The sequence below is a fragment of the Heterodontus francisci genome, chromosome 17 (assembly GCF_036365525.1).
Source record: "Heterodontus francisci isolate sHetFra1 chromosome 17, sHetFra1.hap1, whole genome shotgun sequence".
Taxonomy (NCBI): domain Eukaryota; kingdom Metazoa; phylum Chordata; class Chondrichthyes; order Heterodontiformes; family Heterodontidae; genus Heterodontus; species Heterodontus francisci.
This window is the reverse complement of record NC_090387.1, coordinates 776,195-788,583: the sequence shown is the minus strand read 5'-3', so window position 1 is coordinate 788,583 and position 12,389 is coordinate 776,195. Positions and strand designations below refer to the sequence as shown.

General features: G+C 45.5%; 1 protein-coding gene across 3 annotated transcripts in view; it reads left to right on the top strand.

The window, feature by feature from the left end:
- utp4 (UTP4 small subunit processome component) overlaps positions 1-12,389 on the top strand; it is a 99,665-nt gene that overhangs the window by 24,733 nt on the left and 62,543 nt on the right. For all 3 annotated transcript variants that reach the window (XM_068048949.1, XM_068048948.1, XM_068048947.1), the window contains exon 11: positions 3,773-3,929. In XM_068048949.1, coding sequence (XP_067905050.1) covers positions 3,773-3,929 — 157 coding nt within the window. The remainder of the gene's footprint in view (positions 1-3,772; positions 3,930-12,389) is intronic.

Here is a 12,389-nt window from a genome sequence, read left to right as displayed (position 1 = left end):
TGCTAACGCAATTATATCCTTTTTCAAATAAGGAGACCGAAACTGTACACAGCCCTCCAGATGTGGTCTCACCAAGGTCCTGCAGTAAACCTTCTCTATTTTTATACTTGATTCCCCTCGTAATAAATGTCAACATTTCATTTGCCTTCCTAATCACACACATGCTAACTTTTTGTGATTTGTGTACCAGGACACCTAGATCCCCCTGAACCACTGAGTTGTGCTCTCTCTTTAAATAATATACCACTTTTCTATCTTTCCTGCCAAAGTGGACAAGTTCACATTATTCTCCATCTGCCAAATTTTTGCCCACTCACTTAACGTATCTATATCCTTTTGTAGACTCTTTACCTCATATTGACAACTTACTTTCCTTCCTATCTTGGCATCATCGGCAAATTTAGCTACCATACATTCATCCAAGTCATTGATGTAGATTGTAAATAGTTGAGGCCCCAGCACTGATCCCTGTGGCACTCCACTAGTTGCAGCTTACCAACCTGAGACAGACCTATTTATCCCTACTCTCTGCTTCATGTTAGCTCATCAGTACACCACATACTAATAAGTACACCACATCTACAGGTGCCCCTTTATCCGCCTTTCTTGTTACTTTCTTGAAGAGTGCTAATAAATTAGTTAAACGTGGTTTTGCTTTAACAAAACTATGTTGACTCTGTGATACCATTATGATTTTCTATGTATCCTACAATAATCCCCTTAATAACAGATTCTAGTAATTTCCCTATGACAGATGTTAGATTAACTGGCCTTTAGTTTCCTACTTTCTGTCTCCCTCTTTTCTTGAATTTTCCAATCTGCTGGGACCCTTCCAGAATCCAAGGAATTTTGGAAGATTATAACCAAAGCCGCTACTATCTCTGCAGCCACTTCTATGAAGATGCAGGCCATCTGGTCCTGGGGACTTATCAGCCTTTGGGTTAAATCATTTTATTTTCCCAGCACCTTTTCCCTAGTGGTGGTGATTATTTTAAGTTCCTTCCTCCCTTTCACCTCTTGATTTTGAAGTATCTTTGGCAGAATTTCTAAGTCTTCTACAGTGACAACCGACACAAAATATCTGTTCAATGGCTCCGCCATTTCCTTGTTTTCCATTATCAATTCCCCAGAGTCATTCTTTAGAGGACCAACACTAGCTTTAGTTACTCTTTCCTATTCTTTCTAGAAATTCCTCCTATCTGTTTTTATATTACTAGTTAGTTTTCTCTCTATCTACTTTCTCCCTCTTAATTTATTTTTTTCATCATTCTTTGCTGGTTCTTAAAATCTGCCCAATCTTCGGACTTACCCCTAATCTTTACAGATTTGTACAGTTTCTTTTAATTTGATACCATCCTTAATTTCCTTAGTTAGCCACAGATGATGCATCCTTCTCAAAGAATCTTTCTTTCTCACTGAGGTAAATCTTTGCTAAGAGTTATTAAATATCTCCTTAAACGTCTGCCACTGCATCTCCACTGTCCTACCTTTTAACCTAGTTTACCAGTTCACTTTAGCTAGCTCTGCCTTCATTCCCTTGTAATTACCTTTATTTAGGTTTAAAACACTAGTCTTGGATCCACACTTTTTTTCAAACTGAAAGTGAAATTTTAACATGTTATGATTGCTGTCGCCTAGAGGCTTCTTCACCCTGAGGTTATCGATTAATTCCATCTCATTGCACATTACCAAGTCTAGACTAGCCTGCTCCCTAGTTGGCTTTAGAACGTCTTGCTCTAAGAAATTGTCCCAAATACACTTAATAAATTCATTTTCCAGGCTACCTGTGCCAATCTGATTCGCCCAATCTACATGTAGATTAAATTCACCCATGACAATTGCGGTACCTTTCTTAAATTTATTTCTGTATACTGTGCCCTACAGTGTAGCAACTGTTAGGAGGCTGTTACGACTGGGTGAGTAAGGGGTCTCAGGCTCCCTTCTCGCCCCTGCTCTGGTTTGGCCGTAACTGAGTTTATCCTTTTAAAACAGTGATTTTAGCTTACTACCTCGGTGAGCTCACTGTTCCTCGAATATAATTACAAATGAACCAATCAGACAGGTTTTCTAGAGTTTAAACAAGAAAGATGTAAGTTTATTAACCTTATCACTCTAAATCAATTAAAATTACAAAAATAAGTGACACATCCATGCTCACATGCATATGGGAGGCACGCACACATACACAAATAGATACAGCCGGGAAGAGAGAGTTGGGAGGTTGAAGTAAAGTTTGTAATAAATGGAATTCAGATACTGGGTTGTAATGTCCTCAATTGAAGTTAAAGTCTTGGAGTCCTCACTGGGACCATGTGCACAATTTCAGGCTTGCTTCTGGTTCCAGAAGGCCAAAGGGAAGTTTCAACTGTCTTCTTGGTTGCCTGTAAATTTCTGTACTCCTGAGGCTTAGAAGCTGCCACTGCGGTTTCCCTGGTACTTCAAGGTTGCTACCCAGGTTAATAGGGCTGTTAAGAAGGCATATGGTGTGTTAGCTTTTATTAGTAGGGGGATCGAGTTTCGGAGCCACGAGGTCATGCTGCAGCTGTACAAAACTCTGGTGAGACCGCACCTGGAGTATTGCATGCAGTTCTGGTCACCTCATTATAGGAAGGATGTGGAAGCTTTGGAAAGGGTGCAGAGGAGATTTACTAGGATGTTGCCTGGTATGGAGGGAAGGTCTTACGAGGAAAGGCTGAGGGACTTGAGGTTGTTTTCGTTGGAGAGAAGGAGGAGGAGAGGTGACTTAATAGAGACATATAAGATAATCAGAGGGTTAGATAGGGTGGATAGTGAGAGACTTTTTCCTCGGATGGTGATGGCAAACACGAGGGGACATAGCTTTAAGTTGAGGGGTGATAGATATAGGACAGATGTGAGAGGTAGTTTCTTTACTCAGAGAGTAGTAGGGGCGTGGAACGCCCTGCCCGCAGCAGTAGTAGACTCGCCAACTTTAAGGGCATTTAAGTGGTCATTGGATAGACATATGGATGAAAATGGAATAGTGTAGGTCAGATGGTTTCACAGGTCGGCGCAACATCGAGGGCCGAAGGGCCTGTACTGCGCTGTAATGTTCTAATTCACTGGAGAGAGAAACAAAGAGAGAGCTCCTCTCTCTGAAAGTTCAGTTGCAGTCTCTTGTTTATTCTGAGGCACAATTCAAAACCCTCAGTCTTACACCAGCAGGTAGGACATGTAACCATCTCTTTGTTTGAAACACCAGTTCCTGGAGGGCTGTTTGCACTCCAGAGTCTTTCAGACATATTTGGGCGGGGGGGGGGGGGTGCGGGGTGCGGGGTTGGTTCTTTCAAAGTCAAAGGCTGTCGATGTCTTTTGATCATGATTATTGACAAAACCATCTCGTTAATTGAATCAGTGAACACCCCAGTTGTTCCAGCTAGACTAGGTAGTTTACTTCTGTCTCTCAGCCAGCCTTTGCCTTCTCAAAATGCAAATGTGTGGGGCTGTTCTTAGCTGTTCAGTTCTGCTTTTTTTTCCCAAAAAGTTATTTGTAGTGTTCAGGAAAAGGTTTCAAGCAGTGTTCCATATAATGAAATTAGTAGTTCCATTTGGCATATGTGATTTCCGTCACAGGGCCAAAAACTACTCCCACACGTGCCCTCTATCTTTCCTATTTCTTATCTCTGGGCTGGGTGTCAGTGGGGTCCCGGATTGGTTGGGCTGGGTGTCGGTGAGGTCTCGGGTGGGTTGGCTTGGGCAGTGTTTGAGTGATTTTTCGATTGTGCACACTTTTTACTCCTTTCCCCTCCTGTAGGCCTCGCGGTTTGTGAAGACTCTGCAGCCAGCTCATCGATTGCTGTTCTCTGCCGATTCCTCCAAGCTGTTTGTTGCCTCGGATCACAGTCGTGTTCAGGTCGTGGATTTAAAGACGCTGAGCTCCAAGCGGGCCCACATCCTAACGCCCAAATCTGGTGAGCCTTCATCAGGAAAATGCCGCTAACCATGTTGGATCCTTGCAAGCTCCACAGCCAATTGCCTGACACTCCAATGTAAAGACAGTGATCTCTGGACTGGGGCACGAGAAATTGTCCTCTTTGGTGTTAAACCTTTGGCGACTAATGTCTGGGTATTTCCTGTCTGCAATTGTTGTTGCTTTGTGTAATTCTGTGATAATTGGGATTGTCCATTTCATTGAATGGGGTGCCTTTGTGTCTTCCTCTGAAGGTGCTGACTCTCACTGACGTACAGTTCCTGAAGATGCTGACTCTCACTGGGAAACAGTTCCTGAAGGTGCTGACTCTCATGGACGTACAGTTCCTGAAGGTGCTGACTCTCATGGACGTACAGTTCCTGAAGGTGCTGACTCTCACTGGGGGTCAGTTCCTGAAGGTGCTGACTCTCACTGGGGGTCAGTTCCTGAAGGTGCTGACTCTCACTGGGGGTCAGTTCCTGAAGGTGCTGACTCTCACTGGGGGTCAGTTCCTGAAGGTGCTGACTCTCACTGGGGGTCAGTTCCTGAAGGTGCTGACTCTCACTGGGGGTCAGTTCCTGAAGGTGCTGACTCTCACTGGGGGTCAGTTCCTGAAGGTGCTGACTCTCACTGGGGGTCAGTTCCTGAAGGTGCTGACTCTCACTGGGGGTCAGTTCCTGAAGGTGCTGACTCTCACTGGGGGTCAGTTCCTGAAGGTGCTGACTCTCACTGGGGGTCAGTTCCTGAAGGTGCTGACTCTCACTGGGGGTCAGTTCCTGAAGGTGCTGACTCTCACTGGGGGTCAGTTCCTGAAGGTGCTGACTCTCACTGGGGGTCAGTTCCTGAAGGTGCTGACTCTCACTGGGGGTCAGTTCCTGAAGGTGCTGACTCTCACTGGGGGTCAGTTCCTGAAGGTGCTGACTCTCACTGGGGGTCAGTTCCTGAAGGTGCTGACTCTCACTGGGGGTCAGTTCCTGAAGGTGCTGACTCTCACTGGGGGTCAGTTCCTGAAGGTGCTGACTCTCACTGGGGGTCAGTTCCTGAAGGTGCTGACTCTCACTGGGGGTCAGTTCCTGAAGGTGCTGACTCTCACTGGGGGTCAGTTCCTGAAGGTGCTGACTCTCACTGGGATAGTAAAGTGAAGGTAAATGCACATTTGATATGTGGGAGGCTTTTAAAGAGAGGTTGATTAGCGTGCAGGAGAGACATGTTCCTGTGAAAATGAGGGGTAGAAATGGCAAGATTAGGGAACCATGGATGACAGGTGAAATTGTGAGACTAGCTAAGAGGAAAAAGGAAGCATACATAAGGTCTAGGCGGCTGAAGAAAGACGAAGCTTTGAAAGAATATCGGGATTGTAGGCACAATCTGAAACGAGGAATTAAGAGGGCTAAAAGGGGTCATGAAATATCTTTAGCAAACAGGGTTAAGGAAAATCCCAAAGCCTTTTATTCATATATAAGGAGCAAGAGGGTAACTAGAGAAAGGATTGGCCCACTCAAGGACAAAGGAGGAAAGATATGCGTGGAGTCAGAGAAAATGGGTGAGATTCTAAATGAGTACTTTGCATCGGTATTCACCGAGGAGAGGGACATGACGGATGTTGAGGTTAGGGACAGATGTTTGATTACTCTAGGTCAAGTCGGCATAAGGAGGGAGGAAGTGTTGGGTATTCTAAAAGGCATTAAGGTGGACAAGTCCCCAGGTCCGGATGGGATCTATCCCAGGTTACTGTGGGAAGCGAGAGAGGAATTAATTGGGGCCTTAACAGATATCTTTGCAACATCCTTAAACACGGGTGAGGTCCCGGAGGACTGGAGAATTGCTAATGTTGTCCCCTTGTTTAAGAAGGGTAGCAGGGATAATCCAGGTAATTATAGACCGGTGAGTCTGACGTCAGTGGTAGGGAAGCTGCTGGAGAAGATACTGAGGGATAGGATCTATTCCCATCTGGAAGAAAATGGGCTTATCAGTGATAGGCAACATGGTTTTGTGCAGGGAAGGTCATGTCTTACCAACTTAATAGAATTCTTTGAGGAAGTGACAAAGTTGATTGATGAGGGAAGGGCTGTAGATGTCATATACATGGACTTCAGTAAGGCGTTTGATAAGGTTCCCCATGGTAGGCTGATGGAGAAAGTGAAGGTGCATGGGGTCCAAGGTGTACTAGCTAGATGGATAAAGAACTGGCTGGGCAACAGGAGACAGAGAGTAGCAATGGAAGGGAGTTTCTCAAAATGGAGAGGTGTGACCAGTGGTGTTCCACAGGGATCCGTGCTGGGACCACTGTTGTTTGTGATATACATAAATGATTTGGAGGAAAGTATAGGTGGTCTGATTAGCAAGTTTGCAGATGACACTAAGATTGGTGAAGCAGCAGATAGTGAAGGGGACTGTCAGAGAATACAGCAGAATATAGATAGACTGGAGAGTTGGGCAGAGAAATGGCAGATGGAGTTCAATCAGGGCAAATGCGAGGTGATGCATTTTGGAAGATCCAATTCAAGAGTGAACTATACAGTAAATGGAAAAGTCCTGTGGAAAATTGATGTACAGAGAGATTTGGGTGTTCAGGTCCATTGTTCCCTGAAGGTGGCAACGCAGGTCAATAGAGTGGTCAAGAAGGCATACGGCATGCTTTCCTTCATCGGACGGGGTATTGAGTACAAGAGTTGGCAGGTCATGTTACAGTTGTATAGGACTTTGGTTCGGCCACATTTGGAATACTGCGTGCAGTGCTGGTCGCCACATTACCAAAAGGATGTAGATGCTTTGGAGAGGGTGCAGAGGAGATTCACCAGGATGTTGCCTGGTATGGAGGGCACTAGCTATGAAGAGAGGTTGAGTAGATTAGGATTATTTTCATTAGAAAGACGGAGGTTAAGGGGGGACCTGATTGAGGTGTACAAATTCATGAGAGGTATAGACAGAGTGGATAGCAAGAAGCTTTTTCCCAGAGTGGGGGATTCAATTACAAGGGGACACGAGTTCAAAGTGAAAGGGGAAAAGTTTAGGGGGCATATGCGTGGAAATTTCTTTACGCAGAGGGTGGTGGGTGCATGGAACGCATTGCCAGCGGAGGTGGTAGACGCGGGCACGATAGCGTCTTTTAAGATGTATCTAGACAGATACATGAATGGGCAGGAAGTAAAGAGATACAGACCCTTAGAAAATAGGCGACAGGTTTAGATAGAGCATTTGGATCGGCGTAGGCTTGGAGGGCCGAAGGGCCTGTTCCTGTGCTGTAATTTTCTTTGTTCTTTGTTCTACAGTTCCTGAAGGTGCTGACTCTCACTGGGGGACAGTTCCTGAAGGTGCTCACTCTCACTGGGGGACAGTTCCTGAAGGTGCTGACTCTCACTGGGATACAGTTCCTGAAGGTGCTGACTCTCACTGGGATACAGTTCCTGAAGGTGCTGACTCTCACTGGGATACAGTTCCTGAAGGTGCTGACTCTCACTGGGATACAGTTCCTGAAGGTGCTGACTCTCACTGGGATACAGTTCCTGAAGGTGCTGACTCTCACTGGGGTACAGTTCCTGAAGGTGCTGTCACGAACACGTGCTGCAGGGAATGATGATTTTTTTTTGATCCATCGCCTGGAAACCTGAATTGAATTTTAAAAAAGGAAAACGGAACTGACATGAGGTGACTCCTAGCTGCTAAAATGGCCACCGAAATTTGCATCAAAATCCCTTGCCTTCCACTGCATTGAGAGGGAGTCAAATTGTCTAGCTAGTCTCCTCTAGAACAATGACTTGAGAAGTTTGGAGTGCTTCACCTGCCAGTCTCCATTATTCTTCTTTGGCCTCCTTGTCTCGAGAGACAATGGGTGAGTGCCTAGAGGTGGTCAGTCTCCATTAACAAGACATTAAAGGCAATCTTGGGACATTAAACTGGTTGAGACAGACCACTCAAAGGTAATCACTTGAACAATGGGACCCTAATGGATACAGGGAAGTCCTAGACATGAACTAATATGCCCACCATCTGTGTTTTAAGTTGGCTTTTTTCTCTCTGCATCAGACAAAAAACTCTCTCTTCCCTCCCCCTCCCCCTTCCCCCACCCCCCCCCCCCCCTTCCCCCCAATCCACTTGGCAAGTTTTGAACCCTACCTTTTTTGCAACTGGAGGGCTGTTTCTAGTGGCATTCTGCAGGACTCCGTACTGGGTCCCCTGCTTTTTGTGGTGTATATATTAATGATTTGGATGTAAATGTCGGGGGCATGATCAAGAAGTTTGCAGACGACACAGTTTGGCCGTGCGGTAGATAGCGAGGAGGATAGCTGTAGCCTGCAGGAAGATATTGATGGTCTGGTCACATGGGCAGAAAGGTGGCAAATGAAATTCAACCTGGAGAGGTGTGAGGTGATGCATTTGGGGAGGTCAAACAAGGCAAAAGAATACACAATTAATGGGAAAATACTGAGAAGTGTAGAGGAAGTGAGGGACCTTGGAGTGAATGTCCACAGATCCCTGAAGGTAGCAGGACAGGTCGATAAGGTGGCTGAGAAGGCATATGGAATCCTTTCCTTTATTAGCCGAGGTATAGAATACAAGGTCAGAGAGGTTATGCTGGAACTGTATAACTCATTGGTTAGGCCACAACTTGATTACTGTGTGCAGTTCTGGTCACCTCATTACAGAAAGGATGTAATTGCACTAGAGAGGGTACAGAGGAGATTTGCGAGGATTTACGTTGGCAGGACTGGAAAAATGCAGCTCTGAAGAAAGATTGGATAGGCTGGAGTTGTTCTCCTTGGAACAGAGAGGAACTTGAAGGGAGATCTGATAGAAATGTACAAAATTGTGAGGGGCCTGGATAGAGTGGATGTGAAGGGCCTATTCACCTTAGCAGAGAGGTCAGTGACGAGGGGGCATAGATTTAAAGTGATTGGTAGAAAGATTAGATTAGAATTAGAACATTACAGTGCAGTACAGGCCCTCGATGTTGCGCCGACCTGTGAAACCATCTGACCTACACTATTCCATTTTCATCCATATGTCTATCCAATGACCACTTAAATGCCCTTAAAGTTGGCGAATCTACTACTGCTGCAGGCAGGGCGTTCCACGCCCTTACTACTCTCTGAGTAAAGAAACTACCTCTCACATCTGTCCTATATCTATCGCCCCTCAACTTAAAGCTATGTCCCCTCGTGTTTGCCATCACCATCCGAGGAAAAAGATGCTCACTATACACCCTATCTAACCCTCTGATTATCTTATATGTCTCTATTAAGTCACCTCTCCTCCTCCTTCTCTCCAACGAAAACAACCTCAAGTCCCTCGGACTTTCCTCGTAAGACCTTCCCTCCATACCAGGCAACATCCGAGTAAATCTCCTCTGCACCCTTTCCATAGCTTCCACATCCTTCCTATAATGCGGTGACCAGAACTGCACGCAATACTCCAGGTGCGGTTTCACCAGAGTTTTGTACAGCTGCAGCATGACCTCGTGGCTCCGAAACTCGATCCCCCTACTAATAAAAGCTAACACACCATATGCCTTCTTAACAGCCCTATTAACCTGGGTAGCGACCTTCAGGGATTTATGCACCTGGACACCAAGATCTCTCTGTTCATCTACACTACCAAGAATCTTCCCATTAGCCCAGTACTCTGCATTCCTGTTACTCCTTCCAAAGTGAATCACCTCACACTTTTCCGCATTAAACTCCATTTGCCATCTCTCAGCCCAGCTCTGCAGCCTATCTATGTCCCTCTGTACCCTACAACATCCTTCGGCACTATCCACAACTCCACCGACCTTAGTGTCATCTGCAAATTTACTAACCCACCCTTCTACACCCTCTTCCAGGTCATTTATAAAAATGACAAACAGCAGTGGCCCCAAAACAGATCCTTGCGGTACACCACTAGTAACTAAACTCCAGGATGAACATTTGCCATCAACCACCACCCTCTGTCTTCTTTCAGCTAGCCAATTTCTGATCCAAAGCTCTAAATCACCTTCAACCCCATACTTCCGTATTTTCTGCAATAGCCTACCGTGGGGAACCTTATCAAACGCCTTACTGAAATCCGTATACACCACATCCACTGCTTTACCCTCATCCACCTGTTTGGTCACCTTCTCGAAAAACTCAATAAGGTTTGTGAGGCACGACCTACCCTTCACAAAACCGTGCTGACTATCGCTAATGAACTTATTCTTTTCAAGATGATTATAAATCCTGTCTCTTATAACCTTTTCCAACATTTTACCCACAACCGAAGTAAGGCTCACAGGTCTATAATTACCAGGGCTGTCTCTACTCCCCTTCTTGAACAAGGGGACAACATTTGCTATCCTCCAGTCTTCCGGCACTATTACTGTTGACAATGACGACATAAAGATCAAGGACAAAGGCTCTGCAATCTCCTCCCTAGCTTCCCAGAGAATCCTAGGATAAATCCCATCTGGCTCAGGGGACTTATCTATTTTCACACTTTCCAAAATTGCTAACACCTCCTCCTTGTGAACCTCAATCCCATCTAGCCTAGTAGTCTGAATCTCAGTATTCTCTCGACAACATTTTCTTTCTCTACTGTAAATACTGACGCAAAATATTCATTTAACACTTCCCCTATCTCCTCTGATTCCACACACAACCTCCCACTACTATCCTTGATTGGCCCTAATCTAACTCTGGTCATTCTTTTATTCCTGATATACCTATAGAAAGCCTTAGGGTTTTCCCTGATCCTATCCGCCAATGACTTCTCGTGTCCTCTCCTTGCTCTTCTTAGCTCTCCCTTTAGATCCTTCCTGGCTAGCTTGTAACTCTCAAGCGCCCTAACTGAGCCTTCACGTCTCATCCTAACATAAGCCGCCTTCTTCCTCTTGACAAGCGCTTCAACTTCTTCAGTAAACCACGGCTCCCTCGCTCGACAACTTCCTCCCTGCCTCACAGGTACATACTTATCAAGGACACACAGTAGCTGCTCCTTGAATAAGCTCCACATTTTGATTGTTCCCATCCCCTGCAGTTTCCTTCCCCATCCTACGCATCCTAAATCTTGCCTAATCGCATCATAATTTCCTTTCCCCCAGCTATAATTTTTGCCCTGCGGTATATACCTGTCCCTGCCCATTGCTAAGGTAAACCTAACCGAATTGTGATCACTATCACCAAAGTGCTCACCTACATCTAAATCTAACACCTGGCCGGGTTCATTTCCCAGTACCAAATCCAATGTGGCATCGCCCCTGGTTGGCCTGTCTACATACTGTGTCAGAAAACCCTCCTGCACACACTGGACAAAAACTGACCCATCTAAAGTACTCGAACTATAGTATTTCCAGTCGATATTTGGAAAGTTAAAGTCCCCCATAACAATTAGAGGGGAGATGAGGAAAAACTTTTTCACCCAGAGGGTGGTGGGGGTCTGGAACTCACTGTCTGAAAGGGTAGTTGAGGCAGAAACCCTCAACTCATTCAAAAGAAGTCTGGATATGCACCTCAAGTGCTGTAATCTACAGGGCTATGGACCAAATGCTGGAAGGTGGGATTAGAATGGGTGGATCGTTTATCAGCCGGCAGACACAAGTGGCCTCTTCCTGTGCCTTAAACTTTGTATGATTATATATTGTCTGTAACCACCTAAGCATCAAGGCGACAGATGGAGACCCTGTGAAGGAAGTCATCCACATCGCTGTTTTCCAGGAGGACCACTGAATCTGTTGGCTACATCTACAAGCCAGAAGCCTCAAGACCACCGATTTCAGCCGGAAGATAACAGAGTTACCAAATTCCACAGACTATATACATTGTTTTTTATTGCTCTGGACTCTAATCCAACCGATCTTTATTCACCACTCTGTAACTGATTTGTGTGTGTGTGTGTGTGTATGTACGTTGGAGTGTAGTTTATCATTTTTACTTAGATCAGTTTAGGTACAATTAGGCTAACCTCATTCTGTTAAACTCAAGAAAACCTGTCCGATTGGTTCTTTTATGATCTTAGCACGTAAATAATAACACTCACTGATTTGGCAAGTGCATTCACCTTTACAAAAGAAATAACCTCTGTTGCGGTCAAACAAGGAGAGGAAAAAGAGAGGAGCCCTTTGACCCCTCCTCACCTGATACCGCAGTGCTGACTCTCACTGGTGTACAGTTCCGGAAGGTGTTGACTCTCTGGGGTGCAGTTCCTGAAGGTACTGATTCACACTGGGGTACAGTTTCTGAAGACGCTGACACTCACTAGGCTACAGTTCCTGAAGGCGCTGACCGTCATTGGGGTACAGTTCGTGAAGGTGCTGACTTTCAATGGGGGACAGTTCCTGAAGGTGCTGACTTTCAATGGGGGACAGTTCCTGAAGGTGCTGACTTTCAATGGGGGACAGTTCCTGAAGGAGCTGACTGTCTCTGGGGGACAGTTCCTGAGTGTGCTGACTCTCACGATGGTACAGTTCCTGAGTGTGCTTACTCTCATTATGGTACAGTTCCTGAAG